The following is a 17,172-nucleotide window of genomic DNA, read 5'->3' on the forward strand; positions in this document are numbered from 1 at the left end:
ATATATTTTTATTAATTAATAAATTACATTATATAATAGTTATTGATTTATTATATTTACATGTATTAGTTATATTATTTTAAAGATTCAGATCTTCCTAAAACTATATCATTTAATTCTCTTTAATATTATTCCTGAAATGAAAGGCTGAATACGGACAGCAGACTCCGCTGATTTGGATAGAGTGATTACGTTTTCTGCCATGTGTGTCATAATGTCTGGCTCATTAATGTAATTAATGCCGCTAATTAACCAACCATCATTAATACAAGTCTAATGACGAGTGTGTGAAATGCAGAAAGTCTTCATTTACAGCATCTGCTACACATGCATTCCTCAGGCAGACGTGGCTGACGGCCAAAATCTTACACAATAATTAATGTCATTAGATCAGTTATTGTTGTTTTGGATTGTAATGAGAGCTTTAGTGTTCTTAATTGTTTATTTTATTGTTTCTTTTGTCATGTCTTTATGAAAATGAGTTGTTGCATCACCCTTTAAATGAATTGACATTTATAATGAAATGAGACAATCACACAGCGTCTTTAAGAACAGTCGGAGATGAAGAACAAAAGCCTTTCTCATCAGGCCAAGTGTCCTTAAAAGTAAGAGTTTAATACAAACGGCAGATTAAAGTGTAATCTGGGATAAACAACGCAGAGAAGCAGGTGCTCAATCAGACAATAAATCAACATGTCGATAAACACAGCCTTTAAATATGAATAAAAGCACATTTGTGTTTTCAACAGCCGCATGTGGAAATACATAAATTCCTTGTCGTCTATCGCTCAACAATATTAGGATGCCTGGTATTTAGACATATAATGCATCTGTTTTGTGTCTTTTTTGTGATGGGTTTTTTAACGGTGTCTTTGCGACTTTGTTTTTGAGACTGTGTTTTTGCAACAGTGTCTTTGCAGCAATTTTTTGACTGTTTTTATGACAGTATCTGTGTGACTGTGTTTTTGCAACTGTTATTGTGACTGTGTTTTTGCAACAGTGTCTTTGCGACTGTGTCATTGTGATTGTTTTTAAAACTGTCTTTGCAACTGTTTTTACGACTGTCTTTGCGACTGTGTTTTTACGACAGTGTCTTTGTGACTGTTTTTACAACTGTTATTGCAACTGTGTTTTTGCGACTGTGTTTTCACGACTGTCTTTGCGACTGTCTTTGCGACTGTTTTTCTGACAGTGTCTTTGCGACTGTGTTTTTGCGACTGTGTCTTTATGACTGTCTTTGGGACTGTTTTTACAGTGTTTTTGCGACTTTGTTTTTGCGATTGTGTCTTTCCGACTGTGTCTTTGCGGCTGTGTTTTTACAACTGTCTTTGCGACTGTGTCTTTGCGACAGTGTCTTTGCGACTATGTTTTTGGGAATGTCTTTGCGACTATGTTTTTGGGAATGTCTTTGTGACTGTTTTTTTACGAATGTCTTTGCGACTGTGATTTACGAATGTCTTTGTGACTGTGTTTTTGCGAATGTCTTTGTGACTGTGTTTTACGAGTGTCTTTGTGACTGTGATTTACGAGTGTCTTTGCGACTGTGATGTACAAATGTCTTTGCGACTGTGTTTTTGCGAATGTCTTTGTGACTGTTTTTATGACTGTGTTTTTGCGACTGTGTCTTTATGACTGTCTTTGCGACTGTTTTTACAGTGTTTTTGCAACTTTGTTTTCACGATTGTGTCTTTGCGACTGTTTTTACGACTGTGTCTTTGTGACTGTTTTTACACAGTGTTTTTGCGACTTTGTTTTTGCGACTTTTTTTACACAGTGTTTTTACGACTGTGTCTTTATGACTGTCTTTGCGACTGTTTTTACAGTGTTTTTGCGACTTTGTTTTTGCAATTGTGTCTTTGCGACTGTTTTAACGACTGTGTTTTTGTGACTGTTTTCACGACTGTCTTTGCGACTGTTTTTACAGTGTTTTTGCGACTTTGTTTTTGCGATTGTGTCTTTGCGACTGTTTTAACGACTGTGTTTTTGTGACTGTTTTCACGACTGTCTTTGCGACTGTGTCTTTGTGACTGTGTTTTTACGACTGTGTCTTTGCGACTGTGTCTTTGCGACTGTGTCTTTATGACTGTCTTTGGGACTGTTTTTACAGTGTTTTTGCAACTTTGTTTTTGCGATTGTGTCTTTGCGACTGTTTTTACGACTGTGTCTTTGTGACTGTGTTTACACAACTGTCTTTGTGACTGTTTTTACACAGTGTTTTTGCGACTTTGTTTTCACAATTGTGTCTTTGCGACTGTTTTTACGACTGTGTCTTTGTGACTGTGTTTTCACAACTGTCCTTGCAACTGTTTTTACAGTGTTTTTGCGACTTTGTTTTTGCGATTGTGTCTGTGCGACTGTTTTAACGACTGTGTTTTTGTGACTGTTTTCACTACTGTCTTTGCGACTGTGTCTTTGTGACTGTGTTTTTATGACTGTGTCTTTACGACTGTGTCTTTATGACTGTCTTTGGGACTGTTTTTACAGTGTTTTGCAGCTTTGTTTTCACGATTGTGTCTTTGTGACTGTTTTTACACAGTGTTTTTGCGACTTTGTTTTTGCGATTGTCTTTGCGACTGTTTTACGACTGTCCTTGCAACAATGTCTTTATGACTGTATTTGAGACTGTGTTTTTAAGACTGTGTGTGTATTTTTGTGAATGTTTTTTTGCAACTGTGTGTCTTTGCAACTGTTTTTGCAGGTGTGTGTTTTTGCAGGTGTGTGTTTTTGCAGGTGTGTGTTTTTGTAGACGTGTGTGTGTGTGTGTGTGTGTGTGTGTGTGTGTGTGTGTGTGTGTGTGTGTGTGTGTGAATATGTGTATGACTCTGCAGATGATTAGCATGATTCATTCAGCTGTCAGTGCGTTGGCTCCTGAGGGCCGAGTCCCCGAGGGCCCGATGACCTGCAGATAAAGACTCACGGAGGCCAGCTGGACTTCAACTCTGTGTCAGAGAGCTGCTCACACTCATTTACATAACAACACACACTCTCTACTCATTATAGACTCCTGTGTGTGTTCAGTTTATTTCTGTGTGCGTGTGTGTGTGTGAGAGAGAGAGAGAGAGAGAGTCTAGTATATTATCGTTTGTTAGAATTATGTGTTTTGTACAGTATGTCCATGTGTGTGTGTGTGTGTGAGTGTATGTGTTTGTTTGTGAGCGATGAGAGAGAGTGTGCTAGTGTGTTTAGTTTTTGTGTGTGTGTGTGTGTGTGTGTGTGTGTGTGTGTGTGTGTGTGTGTGTGTGTGTGTGTGTGTGTGATGTCAGGCGTTTCAGCCTGAGGCGTTTCCTGACCTCTGGAAACAGATACACTCACCAAAATCACACATGATCAGAGCTTCACCTACGACTACAACACACACACACACACACACACACACACACATCAGCACATTTACATCAGGTCTACAGGGACACACACACACACACACAGTCTTCCAGGTGACACAAATGTTTTTAAAATAAAGGCGTCCAGAAAAACCAAAATGGGGTTTAACTATAAGCTAATTATTTGGTTCCTGAAAGCAATCAAAAATACACTGAATATATTATCATATGGATGAAACAGTGGCTCAGTGGTCAGCACAGTGGCCTCACAGCAAGAAGGTCGCTGGTTTGAGCCTCGGCTAGGTCAGTTGGTGTTTCTGTGTGGAGTTTGCATGTTCTCCCCGTGTTGGTGTGGGTTTCCTCCGGGTGCTCCGGTTTCCCCCACAGTCCAAACACATGCGCTATAGGGGAACTGATCAACTACACTGGCCATAGTGTATGAGTGTGTGTTCTGGTCCTCCAGATTGGGGGTTGAACGCTGGGCTAACGACCCACCTTATAAATTCTAGATGTTACGAAACACCAACATGGTGCAGATAAACATCAGCTTTAATATAAATGGCCCTGGGAGTGAGAGTAAGTATATTATTACATATTATTATAAAATAACTGATCTATTAAGACCTTTTTACGCTTTAAGGAACCTTTTTGGTTCCATGGATGTTAAAGTTCTGGAGCCATCAATGCCAATAAGGAACATGTTTTTAATTGTACAGTACAGTAAGTTATTAAATCATTATTAATAGTAATATATTTTTCAACTTATCCAAATGAGAAGTATTCAATATTATTATTTCTGAATAAAATCAAACTGATTATTTTAGTCGTTTTAATTTGATATATTATTATATTATGAGTTAAGCATTATTAACTTTAACAGATAATGTTTAATAAGTAATGTACCAGTTTAATGAGTAACAAATGCAGTGTATTTGTGTATAAAATAAAATAATCTGCCAATGGGGTGAGTGAAATAATCTAGTTTTTCATTTTACCATAATATTCTATGAATGATTTGGAATATAGAAACTAGACAAGAAGAGGCATGGTTTGCAGTGTATAGTCAGTGTGTGAGCTGGTGTTTGTGCTTCTCTGCTCAGTGTGTGTGGAGTTTGCCTGCCCTCTGCTGGAGCTCAGGGTCAAAATACACTGAAGAACAAAAGATGACAGAAACTAAAGACTTCTGCGTTCATCTGCCTTTATATTGCCACTGTGTTCTCATGCTTTTATTCTTTGCCCTCCTGTGAAATGTAGAGCTATTTTCAAATATTTCACAGCTGCTGTTTCAGTCTTCACAGTTTTCCTCATTACAGTTTTATGTATGGATAAAATCGCATTTCTTTTAGTTTGGCTGAAAAATAAATAAAAATATAATTTTTTTTTGCTGCTCATTTAAATATTTTAATAAATACTAGTGTTTCTGAGCATTATACTGTATATAAAAGAGTTTGTTGTTGCATTTTCCAGCATACTGTAATATTAACTGTAGTGAAGTGATAAACCGTAATAAATACTGTAGTGTACTTTAGTTTTTACTACAGCGCACTGTGGCGTATTGTAATATAATATACAGTTTAATTGTAGTAAACTACAGTATTGGGTCATTTGCTTACATTACTGTAGTTGTTGTGTTACCATAGCAACTGTAGAATCACCACAACAGATATATTTTATAGTTGTTACCATAGCAACCATAGAATGACAACAGCGAATCAATAGTTATAGTTGTGTTACCATAGCAACTGTAGAATCCCCACAACAGATATATTATTATAGTTGTTACCATAGCAACCATAGAATGATGACAACGAATCAATAGTTATAGTTGTTGTTACCATAGCAACTGTAGAATCCCCACAACAGATATATTATTATAGTTGTTACCATAGCAACCATAGAATGATGACAACGAATCAATAGTTATAGTTGTTGTTACCATAGCAACTGTAGAATGACCTCCACAGATAAATTACTATAGCTGTAGTGTTACCATAGCAACTGTAGAACCACCACAACGGATATATTAATATAGTTGTTACCATAGCAACCATAGAAAAACCACAACTGATCAATTAGTACAGTTGTGTTACCATAGCAACTGTAGAATCACCACAACAGATGAATTACTACAGTTGTTGTGTTACCATAGCAACTGTAGAATCACCACAGCAGATCAATTACTGTAGTTGTTGTGTTATCATGGCAACTGTAGACTCACCACAGCAGATCAATTACTATAGTTGTTGTTATCATGGCAACTGTAGAATCACCACAACAACTGAATTACTATAGATGTTGTGTTACCATAGTAACTGTAGAATCACCACAACAGATCAATTGATGTATACTCTGGCTCAATAAACACTATCGTATGCTTCCACATGGGTGGTTTTAGCTGAAACATATTCCTCTTTTTTTACAAACGTACATAATAAAACAATAGATTACAATAATATAGACCATTTTAATGTGGTGACGTTATTGGCCCATGAATACTTCATAACTGTAATAAGAGACAACTCAATAATGATTTAACGTTAAATCAGCTCTCATAACATTATTTATTAATATGTGAACCTTTGTGAATTCTCGCATGCTTCGGAAATTAAAAATGTAAAACAGGAAATGCATTAGGACCATTGTTATTGTTTACATCCATCTAAAATGGTCTATATCATAATAATAATAATATTATAATTAGTTATTTTATAAACTCTCTAGGTCTAAACTGAATCCAGAAACAAACTGATTGTGTTGATATGCATGTTATTCCTCATGGTGACAGTTTGATATCTAGATATGATCATGATGATTAGTCTATACTGAGTTCATTCACTGCTAGTAGCCTCATGTTTCCTGGTGTGTGTGTGTGTGTGTGTTTGTGTGTGTGTTTATTTCAGCTGTTCGGCCATGGCTCCGTCCCTCACGCCGGCCGACACCACAGAGAAGAAGCATCCGGGCATCAGAGCGCGGATGTAGAGGGCCACGGTGGGCACGGGGTGGGCCAGAAACACCTCCCGGCTCTGTCTGTTCACGGAACGCACGATCTCCCGCGCCAGGATCTGCGGACTCACCCCGTGTGTGTTCAGCTTACTGCAGACGTCTGAAACAACAGCTCAGGTCAGGAGACACACGCAGCACTACCAATGAACACTTCACTAGTCAAGGTGTGTGCGTGGTCCTCAGTGACTCACAGGCCCAAATTGGGTTGGTGGGTGTGGCTTTAGTGGGTGTGGCGGTTATGGGAGTGGCTTCAGTGGGCGTGGCGTTCTCAGCTCCAGCATTGATGAAGGTGTGGCTGATGGTGCTGACGGAGATGCCGAACTCCTCCACCTCCGCCCGCAGACAGTCAAAAAACGCCTGCACTGCATGCTTGGACGCCGCGTCTGAAAACACAACCAGCAGTGCTCAGTCTACTACAACACATGCTCTATTTATTTAAGCCCTGTGTGTTGTTCAGATTGGCTCTCCTTTGGTGATGTTGGTGCTGTTTTTACCCCATTAACTTCCATCATAATCACATGTATTGACTGTGCAGCCATGACAGCAGATGATCATGTGTTCTTGCTGGTTTCCCCTGTTGGGATTAAGAGGGATGATCTGTCATTTATACTGTTGACCATCAGTTATCAGCATTAACCATTAAGATTGACTTTCTGTCTTTTATATGGAGTTCAGTGGAGTAAAACAGCAGGTTATAGTGTGTGTGTGTGTAGGAATACACTCACTGGGTTTACCGTGTTCTGACAGCTGAGGGGTGCATTTACAGTTTCTCAGACATATCAAGCTTTTTTTTTTGCATTGTAACAGACGATCAGCAGTATAAATGACAGATCAGCCCTCTTAAACCCTACAGGGAAAACCAGCAACACTCAAGAATGCATGATTATATATGCTTTACTGTCAATAAATCTGATTATAATGGAAGTCAATACCAGCACCAACAGCACCAAAGGGAAGTCAGTCTGAACAGTGTTTTGAGGTGTTTTTGTGCCCAAAATATTTGTCAAAATAAGATTTGTCAGCAAAAATTATTACATTTGCTGAAACAGAGATAGCTGGGGCCAAATTAAGCCTCAAATCATCCCAGAGTGGATGAAAACGACCCAACAGCACACAACGGTTATCAATAAAAACGGTCTGTTTATATTCTGTAAAGAGGTTTCATCATCATAATAACATAAAAACATCTGTAATTTATCAGTTTTCTGTATTTAATGATTCTTGTTTTTATTTTCTCAGTTTATTTCAGCTTCTGAGCGGCATTACGTGATTTTGATCTTTCTTCTAGCAACTTTTAACACTCGAAAGTGTGTGTCCTGCACGTGTGTAATAGTGTGCAGTGCTATTCTGGCTGGGTTGGTGTTGTGTATTACACTATAAACACCTTGTAATAAACTGCAGCACATCTCCTCTAGATATTTCTTCTTATATTATTTCAAACCACTAAAATGTCAATAAAAGTCACTTTGTTAAACTGTAGAGCAGAATATTCAGCATCAGAAGAGGACAGAGCAGAGATCAACATCCCATAATGCAGTTCAGCAACACAAACAAACAGAAAACATGGAAGCTGTTCATGAACAGATCCAGATATATTCTACAGTGTGTGCTGTGTGTTTTGTAATCTACAGATGTTTGGTAAATGAAGACTCTTACAGCAGGTTCTGAACGGAAGAGCCAGTTTCCCCTGGATGCTGTTGACCAGCACAAACTGACCGGTGCGTCTGGTGATCATCAGCGGCAGGATGCCTGTGAGAAAAATAGACTAATTTCAAAAACTAGATTATTCTGCTTGTTTTAAGGGAAAACTCTCTTCATTATTGCTGAAAACAGCACTGTATGTTCTGCTTGTCTAGAAAAGGCTTCTTGATTTAAGAATATTTAGATATCTGGACTTAAAACAAGACACAAACTCAACCCAGGCTCATTATGAACATGTACCTCTGTATACATTTCTGGAGAACACCAAATACGTCTCAGGAGATGTGTCTGTTTTGTTCAGTTGTTGTCTTCATGAATCCACCAGATGCCTCTGTGTATGTTTTTTCAGATCTCAAATTTCTCTCTCGAGTGCCATTTGCGCCTGCTGCTCTCAAGTAAATCCACCAAAGGCCGCTGTCGATTGACTGACTGACCGATCCCCCTCACTCACTCCCTTCCCCTCAGCCCAGCCAACAGTGTTTTCAAAAGCAATTCAGAATGAGAATTCGCCTGATTTTTACCATGTTTTCAGATCTCACATTCTCACCCTGTTATTTACTTGTTTATTAAACTTTTTGTCTTACCCGCTTTCTGGAATCGTTCTTCGCCAAACTCGACCCCCATCATCGCGGTCAACTCTGCTCAGCATCTCAAATCCTCTAATGTACGGGGCGAGCCACTGGACAAACTGGTAACAGCGGTAAAGCCGCCAATACAGAGGTAATCGGTCAGCGGCTAGCGTGAAAAGGAATGGCATCATACCGCCCCGTAGAGTTCATTTTAAAGACAAAATGCAGTCATACGTACCTCTGGCTATATAATTTGAGATCTCCAGAAATGTATACAGGGCTACGCTTTCAGAATGAGCCTATTGCAACCTCATGATAAAAACTTCAGCAATAAATCAAAACAAGAAAAGTCGATGGAGGCATCTCGAGAGTGTCTCCTGCGCTGCTCAAAATGCTTTTCTTACTCAGAGTTTTCTCTTGTTTCTAGTCCAAATATCTAAAAACTCCTGAATCAAGAAGCATTTTTTAGACAAGCAGAAAGTATAGTCCTGTTTTCAGAAATAATGAGTCAGATTGAAGAGAGTTTTTCTTTAAAACAAGCAGAATAATCTGACAATGAAGCTAAATTGACATATTTCAAAGGGAAAGCTGGATTATTTTGCTTGTTTTAATGATAATTTCTCTTCATTCTGACTCATCATTTCTGAAAACAAGACTATATTTAGTGCTTGTCTAGAAAACGCTTCTTGATTAAAGGATTTTAAGATATTTAGACTGGAAACGAGATGAAGGCTCTATGTAAGAGCATCGTTGGTCCCTTTATTCTGATGGTCTGTTTGTTGAATTGAAGTTACACTGCATCTACACGCCAACATATCCTCGTTAGATTATCAGTAGACTGTTAGGTTAGGGTTAGTGTAGGTTGATATGTACTTGCTAAGTTCCTTATAGTCAGTTAATGTCTGTTTAGCAGCAGTGTCAACATATACTAAGCAGACAGTCTACTAATACTCAAGTGGACCATCAGAATAATGTGTTACCTCGTCATTATGTGCTGTGTGTGTGTGTGTGTCCTCCAGCTGTGATCTACCTTTGGCCAGTGTGATCGGCCCGAAGTAATTGACGTCCATGATGGTTTTGTCCATCTCCAGAGAGAGATTCTGCACCGGCGCTTTCACCTTCATGCTGCTGTTGCAGATCAGCACGTCCACACAGCCGTAACACTCGCAGATCTCCGACACCACGTCTGAAATGTTCTCCATATCACTGAAGTCCAGCAGGACCAGCTTCGGTGTGAAGGTCTGAAACCGGAGCACACACATTCATGAGGAGCTGCCGATATTATATGAGCTGATGTACAGCTCAGTTATTCACAATCCAGATGCATTTGCATTCTTCTACTCAGAATAGTCTTTATAATTAATTTCTAATCACTGATTTATTTTATCAACAGCACATAATATTAGACTAGATAGACATGTAAAGGCTTCACTAGGGTAATGAGGGTAAAGTTAGGGCAATTAGGCAAGTCATTGTATAACAGTGGTTTGTTCTGGAGACAATCCAACACTAATATTGCTGAAGGGGTGAATAATATTGACACACACACACACACACATATGTTGTGATACGCACCTGACTGGGGTCTGATCCGCTGCACAGACTGTCATACAGAGACTCCAGTTTATCCCAGCTCGGCCCACACAGAACCAGCCTCGCCCCGCCAGCGTGAAACAGACGCGCACACTCTGAACACACACACACACACACACGTCACACTGACATCAGGGCACAAACAATGCTTTTCTTACTTATATTTTTGAAAACTCATTCATTCATGTATTTTTACACAGCAGATACCCTTCCAGCTGCAACCCAGCATTGGGAAACACCCATACACACACACACAAACACACACACACACTCATACACTACGCCCAATTTCATCAATTCCCCAATAGCGCATGTGTTTGGACTGTAACCGGAGCACCCGGAGGAAACCCACGCCAACATAGGGAGAACATGCAAACTCCACACAGAAACACCAGGACTCGAACTAGCGACCTTCTTGTTGTGAGGTGACAGTGCTAACCACTGAGCCACCGTGTGGCTCACATGGGGTAAAACTCCTCCGTATGTGGCGATGTGTGTGTCTGTGGTCCTTTACTGACTTGGTAGGTGCAGAGGATAGTGTCAGACAGCCGTGCGTGTGTAGACTGCCACAAAATGCGGTGAAAATCCCACAGACAGTTTGATTAAGGTGTTTACAGGTCATTTTAGTAATGCAGCATACCCAATATCTTAATTCCATTTCTGTTTAGTTCCATTATGACCTTAATTAATCTTCTGTTTAGATGGTGGACTCTTAATCAGAGTATTGTCCTGATCATTCTACAATCGGAGTATTGGTGTCCATGTAAACACATGCTATGGGCTGAATTTAAACAAATAAATGAGCTTGAACATTACTTCATCTCATTTGTTTGTTTTAATTCAGCCCATATGCATGTTTGCAACCACTTGCATTAAAAAATATGTAGTAAATCCAATTAATCATTCTTTGCAGTGTGGTTTAGTTGCAACACATGCTCAGGGTGCAAACATACCCCTGTATACATTTCTGGAGATCGTGAATTATGTAGCCAGAAGTACTCATGACTGCATTTCGTCTTTGAAATGAACGCTATGTGGGGTGGTATAACATTGCCGACTGCTTCTGTTCCTTTTCAGGCTACCGGCTGTTACAAGTTTGTCCAGTAGCTCGCTGCGTATGTTGGTGACGCAGAGAAGAATTGACCACGACAACAGGGTTCGAGTCTGGCAAAGAATAATAAAGCAGATAAGGCAAAAACTAAAATAAACTAGTAGATAATGTGGTGAGATTGTGGTAAACATGCTACAAATCCGGGGGTCGCAAGGGCTTTTCTTGTTCTGGAGTACTTTTGAAAACACGGTCAGTTGGTCGGTCAGTCAGTCGACAGCAGCCCCTGGTGGATTTACGTGACACACCCGAGAGAAATCTGCAAAAACATTCACAAAAACTGCAAAGCAATGTAGCTCCTGAGACCTATTTTACGATCTCCAGAAATATATATAGGGGTACATATCAATAATGAGCCTGGTTGGGTTTAGCTGAATGTTGTGGTGCGGAAGTTATTAACGGAGCATTATTAATCTTTACCGCTTCCCATCCCGGACACGGCGTCTGTGATCACCACCACTTTATTCCTCACCACAGACTTGGACATGAAGCGCATCACCTCATTATAGACATAGTAAACTCCAGCAAACACCACGATCAGCAGCGGCAGCACCATCACAGACGGGACGGCCATCCTCTGAAAACACAAACACACACACACACACACACACACACACACACACACACATATATACAAACATTTACTGGAGGAGCAAATGATGATTAAATCCTCATTAGGCATACTTTATTCTACCGCTCTGCTGAATACTTGATGCTGATTGGCTGATGAGCATTCTAAGGTGTTTGGTTAATGTTAACAGCTGAAGTAGTTCCGGCAGGTTTGGAGTGGCTCCATATCACTCCACTGATTGATTAGAGTGATTTCACAACTACAACAGTCAGAAATCACATCAGAACACATCAGAAGGAGGGGATGTGGAGGACACTAGCGCTACACACAGGAGATGCTTGAGCAGGACACACACCTGATGAATAAACTCTCAATTACAACATCTCAACTGTGGATTTAGCTTTGGGAACCAGTGTATAAGCAGAATAATGACTTCCAGGATGGGGAATTATTAGAAAATAATGCATATCTTTCCACTCTGAATGGACTGCAGTCAATTATTTATTTATATTCCTTTTAGAATACCTGCATGACCTGGATTGTTGTTGTTTTATGAAAGGTATAACCTAATATTTTCCAGCTAAAACTATTTAAATGTTTTGAACCACAAAAATAAATGTCAAATAAATAAAAAAATTGTTTTTATAAATATTTATAAAAAAAATTAATAACTGCTTTCTTATTAGATTTTATGTAGTTTCAAATGAAATTATTACTCCAGTTATTATTGCTTTTATTGCTGTTACCATTAATAATACTAATGATAATAATAACAATAATATTTCAAATTAATTTCTGAAAGATCATGTGACTGAAGACTGGAGTAATGAAGCTGAAAATTCATCTTAAGGCACTGGAATAAATGATTAAATCAAATTATAAACTACTTTTAAACAGTTTGACAACATTTCTCAATGCGTATTGTATTTTTGATGAGGTAAATGCAGCCTTGTTGAGCAGAATAAAATAAAATATAGTAAATAATAAATTTAAAAAATCCAAATAAATGAAAATGTATAAATATAATACATAAATAAATGAAAAAAATGTAAAAATAAATATTGAAACTACAATATATATATAAAAATATATATATCAATATGTTAGAAATAAACAAAAAATATTTAAATTAAAATATATATAATAAATACATAAATAATAAAATAAATGAACAAATAAAACAAATTATGAAAAATAAAAAAATATATATATTAAAACTAAAATATAATAAATAACTTGCATTTACTTTTTTGTATTTTTGGGGGGAAATTTGACAGTGATATGACTTATTTCTTGTCATTTTAACAAATTTCTTGTCATTTTTAGGCTTTAATAAGTTTTTTACATTTTAATGTTGTAAATTTACATCATAAAATTCTGATTTAGTTTCTTGTAATTTGACATTTGTCTCACAAATATGATTTTATTAGTTGTAATTCTGAGTTTTGATTATTAAAATGTTTAATGTTAAGCTTTTTTATTATTATATTATATTTATATTTTATTAAAAACAAACAAACAAGTAAACCGATGAGAGGGGTATATACACACAGAATTTTTAATAATTGTAATAATTTAAAGTGCTGTTTAACAGATAAAGGTCATTTTTCAGTATTTCTATTATATTTTTTATATTAGAAACGTGTGTGTGTGTGTGTGTGTGTGTGTGTGTGTGTGTGTGTGTGTGTCTAGAAAAGTGGAGTGAGGAGCAGATCTATAAATAGCGCAGCTCTCAGCGCTGACACTGATACACCAGCGGCACATATTTGGATTCAGCAGTGCAACAGATCAGCAGAGAAACACACACACTCTTGTCTACTGTACATACTGTATATTCTCTCCTCTTCCCCTAAACTGAACCCTCACAGCAAACAATCTGCTCTTTTACATCTTCACAATCCTTCATTTTGCATGATTTATGGGCCCTTTTTCTCATGGAGACCATAGGAATGTCCCCACAAGGTCAAAATATACTGGTATTACTATACTTGTGGGGACATCTGGTCCCCATAATGTAAGCAATACAAGATACACACACCCTTACAAATCCACTGGAACACACACATCACAGCTGAGATTCAGTGACAAACAAAAAGACACAGAAACACACATTTACACACTTTCACACACACACATTAGATCTGAAATTCAGTGTCAAACACATACTTATACAGACACTCTATTTCTCTCTCTCACACACACACATACAGACATATTACACACACTCATATGGACAAATACACACTCTCACTCACACATCAGTGCTGAGATTCAATGTCAAAGACCACACACACACACACACACACACACACACACACACGGTAACCCCACATACAGCAGAGCAGACAGTAATCTGCTTTATTTCCAGTGTTCTTACCGTGTGTGTGGACGGTTACACCAGTCTCCAGGAGAAACGTGTGTGAGTCTGACTGTTCTCCTGCTCATTCAGACTCAGTGTGTGTGTGTGTGTGTGTGTGTGTGAGTGTGGAAATAGTGTCCGGATCACAGCTCTTTTAATAGCAGAGGCTCAAACACAGACTGACATGCTGAGAGCTGTTCATCTGTTCACACACTCTTCACACACAGTGTACGGTGGGGCACTATAGAACTGCTGCTTGACCACACAGACTATTGGAGTACATCCGAATATGTCATTTATTTTATTTTTGGCTTAATCCCTTTATTAATCAGAGGTCGCCACAGCGGAATGAACCGCCAACTATTCTAGCATATGTCTTACGTAGCGGATGCCCTTCCAGTAGCAACCCAGCGCTGGGAAACATTTAAATATGTAGTTAATTAATTTAAATGTTAAAGTATCCTTGTGTTTTATATATACAGTAAATACACTCACTGGCCACTTTATTAGGTACACCTTGCTAGTACCGGGTTGGACCCCTTTTGCCTTCAGATCTGTCTTCGTGGCGTAGATTTAAGAAGCTATTTAGATTTATTTTGCTCCATATTGACACGATAAGAACTGTACGTGATTGTGTGTGTATATGTTTGGTCTCCACAGGGTGGCCTCTTCATTCGGGCCCGTCCTGCTCCTGCTCAGATCTCGCGCTCAGTCTGAACTCTCGCGAGAGAAATCCAGAATTCCAGCAGCAGATCTACGAGCGTCCTCCTCCATTGGGAAGCTCGAGCGCCGCTGAGGAAGAAAACAGACTGTATTTCGCCCCGGTAACCCGTTCTCCGGTCGCCTCTGGCAGCTGATGGAGCCGTAGGGTCGAGCTCAGACATGCGCACTGCTGCTGCCGGCGGAGCTTCGCCGAGCACTGGCTTCTGATCCACCGGGACCAAGAGCCTCCATTAGCCGCTAACAGAGGAAACTTCAGCCGGGACCGAAGACCCACGGAGCTCCGTGTCTCCACACCGCCTGGAATTCCGCGTGTCCACCGGGAGCTCCAGCCTTCGGTCGAGCGCGGGAACACGTGAAGTCAGCGCTTTGTTTACCGCTTGCACAATTCCACCATTGATCGGGCAGAAATGCGATTAGAGAGTGGCTTTGTGAGGGCAGGCCATGAACTCCAACACATCAGGCCTGTCGACTAGAGATCTGCTTACATAAAGCGCTCGTCCTGCCGTTAAAACCGTTACCGGGGAGCCGCCGCCGCCGTTACCGGTCATGTGTAGGCTGATGTCGGGCTCTAGGATCGGCTGAAGACTCTCGGGATTGTAACGGTCGCTCTGCTATTCGGTGCGGCATCGAAAACGCGCACAAACGGAGGAGCGAAAGATGTCGAGCGCGAAGGAAAACACGTGTAGGAAATTTCAGGCGAACATTTTCAACAAAAGCAAGTGTCAGAACTGCTTCAAGCCGCGAGAGCTGCATCTGCTGACGGATCAGGATCTCAATCAGGTATGAATTCGGTTTAGCGCTCGCCTGTGTGAACGCGCATTGAGGGGTGAAGTTGGGTTTATTTTCGCACATTCGTTCGGTGACAACTGGTGATGACACGGTCCCTATAATGTTTACCATGCTACTTTGAATATTCAGTGTGAAATCGCATGTAAGCATGACTTCAAAACAACATCAGCACTATTTAATTTACTGTAAACAATGTTGTACATAGTAATTAGCTGCTGATGTAGAATTTGCAAAGAATTCTTTCATGAAGTTATATTATTAAGGAGAAAGTTTGAATGTGCGAGTATAAAATTAAATTTACCCCAATCTGTGAAGAAACATTGGGGTGACGTTAATTTTACACTTAGTTCAGTGACAACTTGTATATTATACATGCGTACATTGTTTACCATGATACTTTAAATATTAGGTCTAAAATCAGACGTAAGGTATGACTTCACAACAACATCAGCACTATTTGATTGACTGTGGACTGCGTTGTACTTTGATTTGTGTTTTCATTGGCTGATAATGTGGTTTCTCGATTTAGAATTTGCAAATACTAATTATATTTGATTCAATTATATTAAGAAGGTGCAGTCTGAGTGTGTGAATATAAACCAACCTCACCCCAGGTGAAAGCGGTGTGGTGTGGTGTGTTGGAGAGTTTCTGGTTTTCATTAGCTGACAGCTCTTTATCGATCAGTTTGCAGTCACCGCTAATCAGTACAATCAGCCACCAGTTTTGTTTAGAAAGGGTTTGTCCTGTTAACTTTCAACTAGCGTTAAATGTTAACAGGATAGCGAGGCTTTTTACATGAGCGGCAGTGTTCTGCTGTATGTTTGTGTATGTTTTAAGATGTCCACTGATAGTTATGGTTGAGTTAAAGGGATCAATCACTCAAGAATTAAAATTCTCACTGTTTACTCCTCCTCAAGTGGCTTTTTTCTTCTGTTGAACAATAAAGAGGCTACATTGAAGAACTCCCACAATTTTTAATCATCGAGTTCCTCTTTAGGAAAAGGAATACTATGGTAGTCAATGGTTACTTATCACTGAGGAAAATAAGTCAAGCATGTTTTGATTGAGGGTGAGAGTCGATGATGAGAGAAGCTTCAGTTTTGGGTGAACTGTCTCTTTAACATGTGCACTTTATATGTATCGTTGTTAGTAAACCACTTGGAACGTTTGGAACACTGTACTAACCAATCAGAAGCCAGCAGAGATCACTGCTGATTTCTGATTGGTCAAAAAAGTTTCGGTTTTCTTATTAATGCCTGTAAGTTATATTGTCTGCTGGAAAAAGGATGAATTCATTTGGAAATTAAATTGTTTTCTTTCACCTCATGATTTTTCTGAGTATGATGTGATCCTAGATTAACATCTATGTTCATCCTAGAACATCATTTTTGTGGGAAAATGTAATCCATACCTATTCCCTACGCCCAAAACC

At 39.1% G+C, this 17,172-nt stretch overlaps 2 protein-coding genes and 1 long non-coding RNA gene across 22 annotated transcripts in view; 2 read left to right on the forward strand and 1 right to left on the reverse strand.

The window, feature by feature from the left end:
* Positions 1-4,231: 4,231 nt before the first annotated feature.
* On the forward strand, positions 4,232-5,548 carry LOC147841239 (uncharacterized). The gene is made up of 2 exons (XR_015503747.1): positions 4,232-5,050; positions 5,149-5,548. It is a non-coding gene; the product is annotated as an uncharacterized LOC147841239 (long non-coding RNA).
* Positions 5,549-5,860: 312 nt separating this feature from the next.
* dhrs7cb (dehydrogenase/reductase (SDR family) member 7Cb) lies at positions 5,861-14,332 on the reverse strand. The gene is given in 7 exon segments (NM_001020657.1): positions 5,861-6,426; positions 6,518-6,709; positions 7,983-8,075; positions 9,627-9,837; positions 10,172-10,284; positions 11,718-11,874; positions 14,246-14,332. Coding segments are annotated over 6 exon segments (975 nt in total). The 5' UTR covers positions 11,872-11,874; positions 14,246-14,332; the 3' UTR covers positions 5,861-6,214.
* Positions 14,333-14,963: 631 nt separating this feature from the next.
* The window catches only part of mpripb (myosin phosphatase Rho interacting protein b), a 64,246-nt gene continuing 62,037 nt past the window's right edge, over positions 14,964-17,172 (forward strand). For all 20 annotated transcript variants that reach the window (XR_015503646.1, XR_015503645.1, XR_015503650.1 and 17 more), the window contains exon 1: positions 14,964-15,730. Coding sequence is in view for 12 of the 20 variants with exons in the window: in XM_087275508.1 (XP_087131634.1) it covers positions 15,608-15,730 (123 nt within the window). In the remaining 8 variants the exon portion in view is untranslated. The remainder of the gene's footprint in view (positions 15,731-17,172) is intronic.

Source organism: Danio rerio, chromosome 12, assembly GCF_052040795.2.
Source record: "Danio rerio strain M-AB ecotype USA chromosome 12, GRCz13ab, whole genome shotgun sequence".
Classification (NCBI taxonomy): domain Eukaryota; kingdom Metazoa; phylum Chordata; class Actinopteri; order Cypriniformes; family Danionidae; genus Danio; species Danio rerio.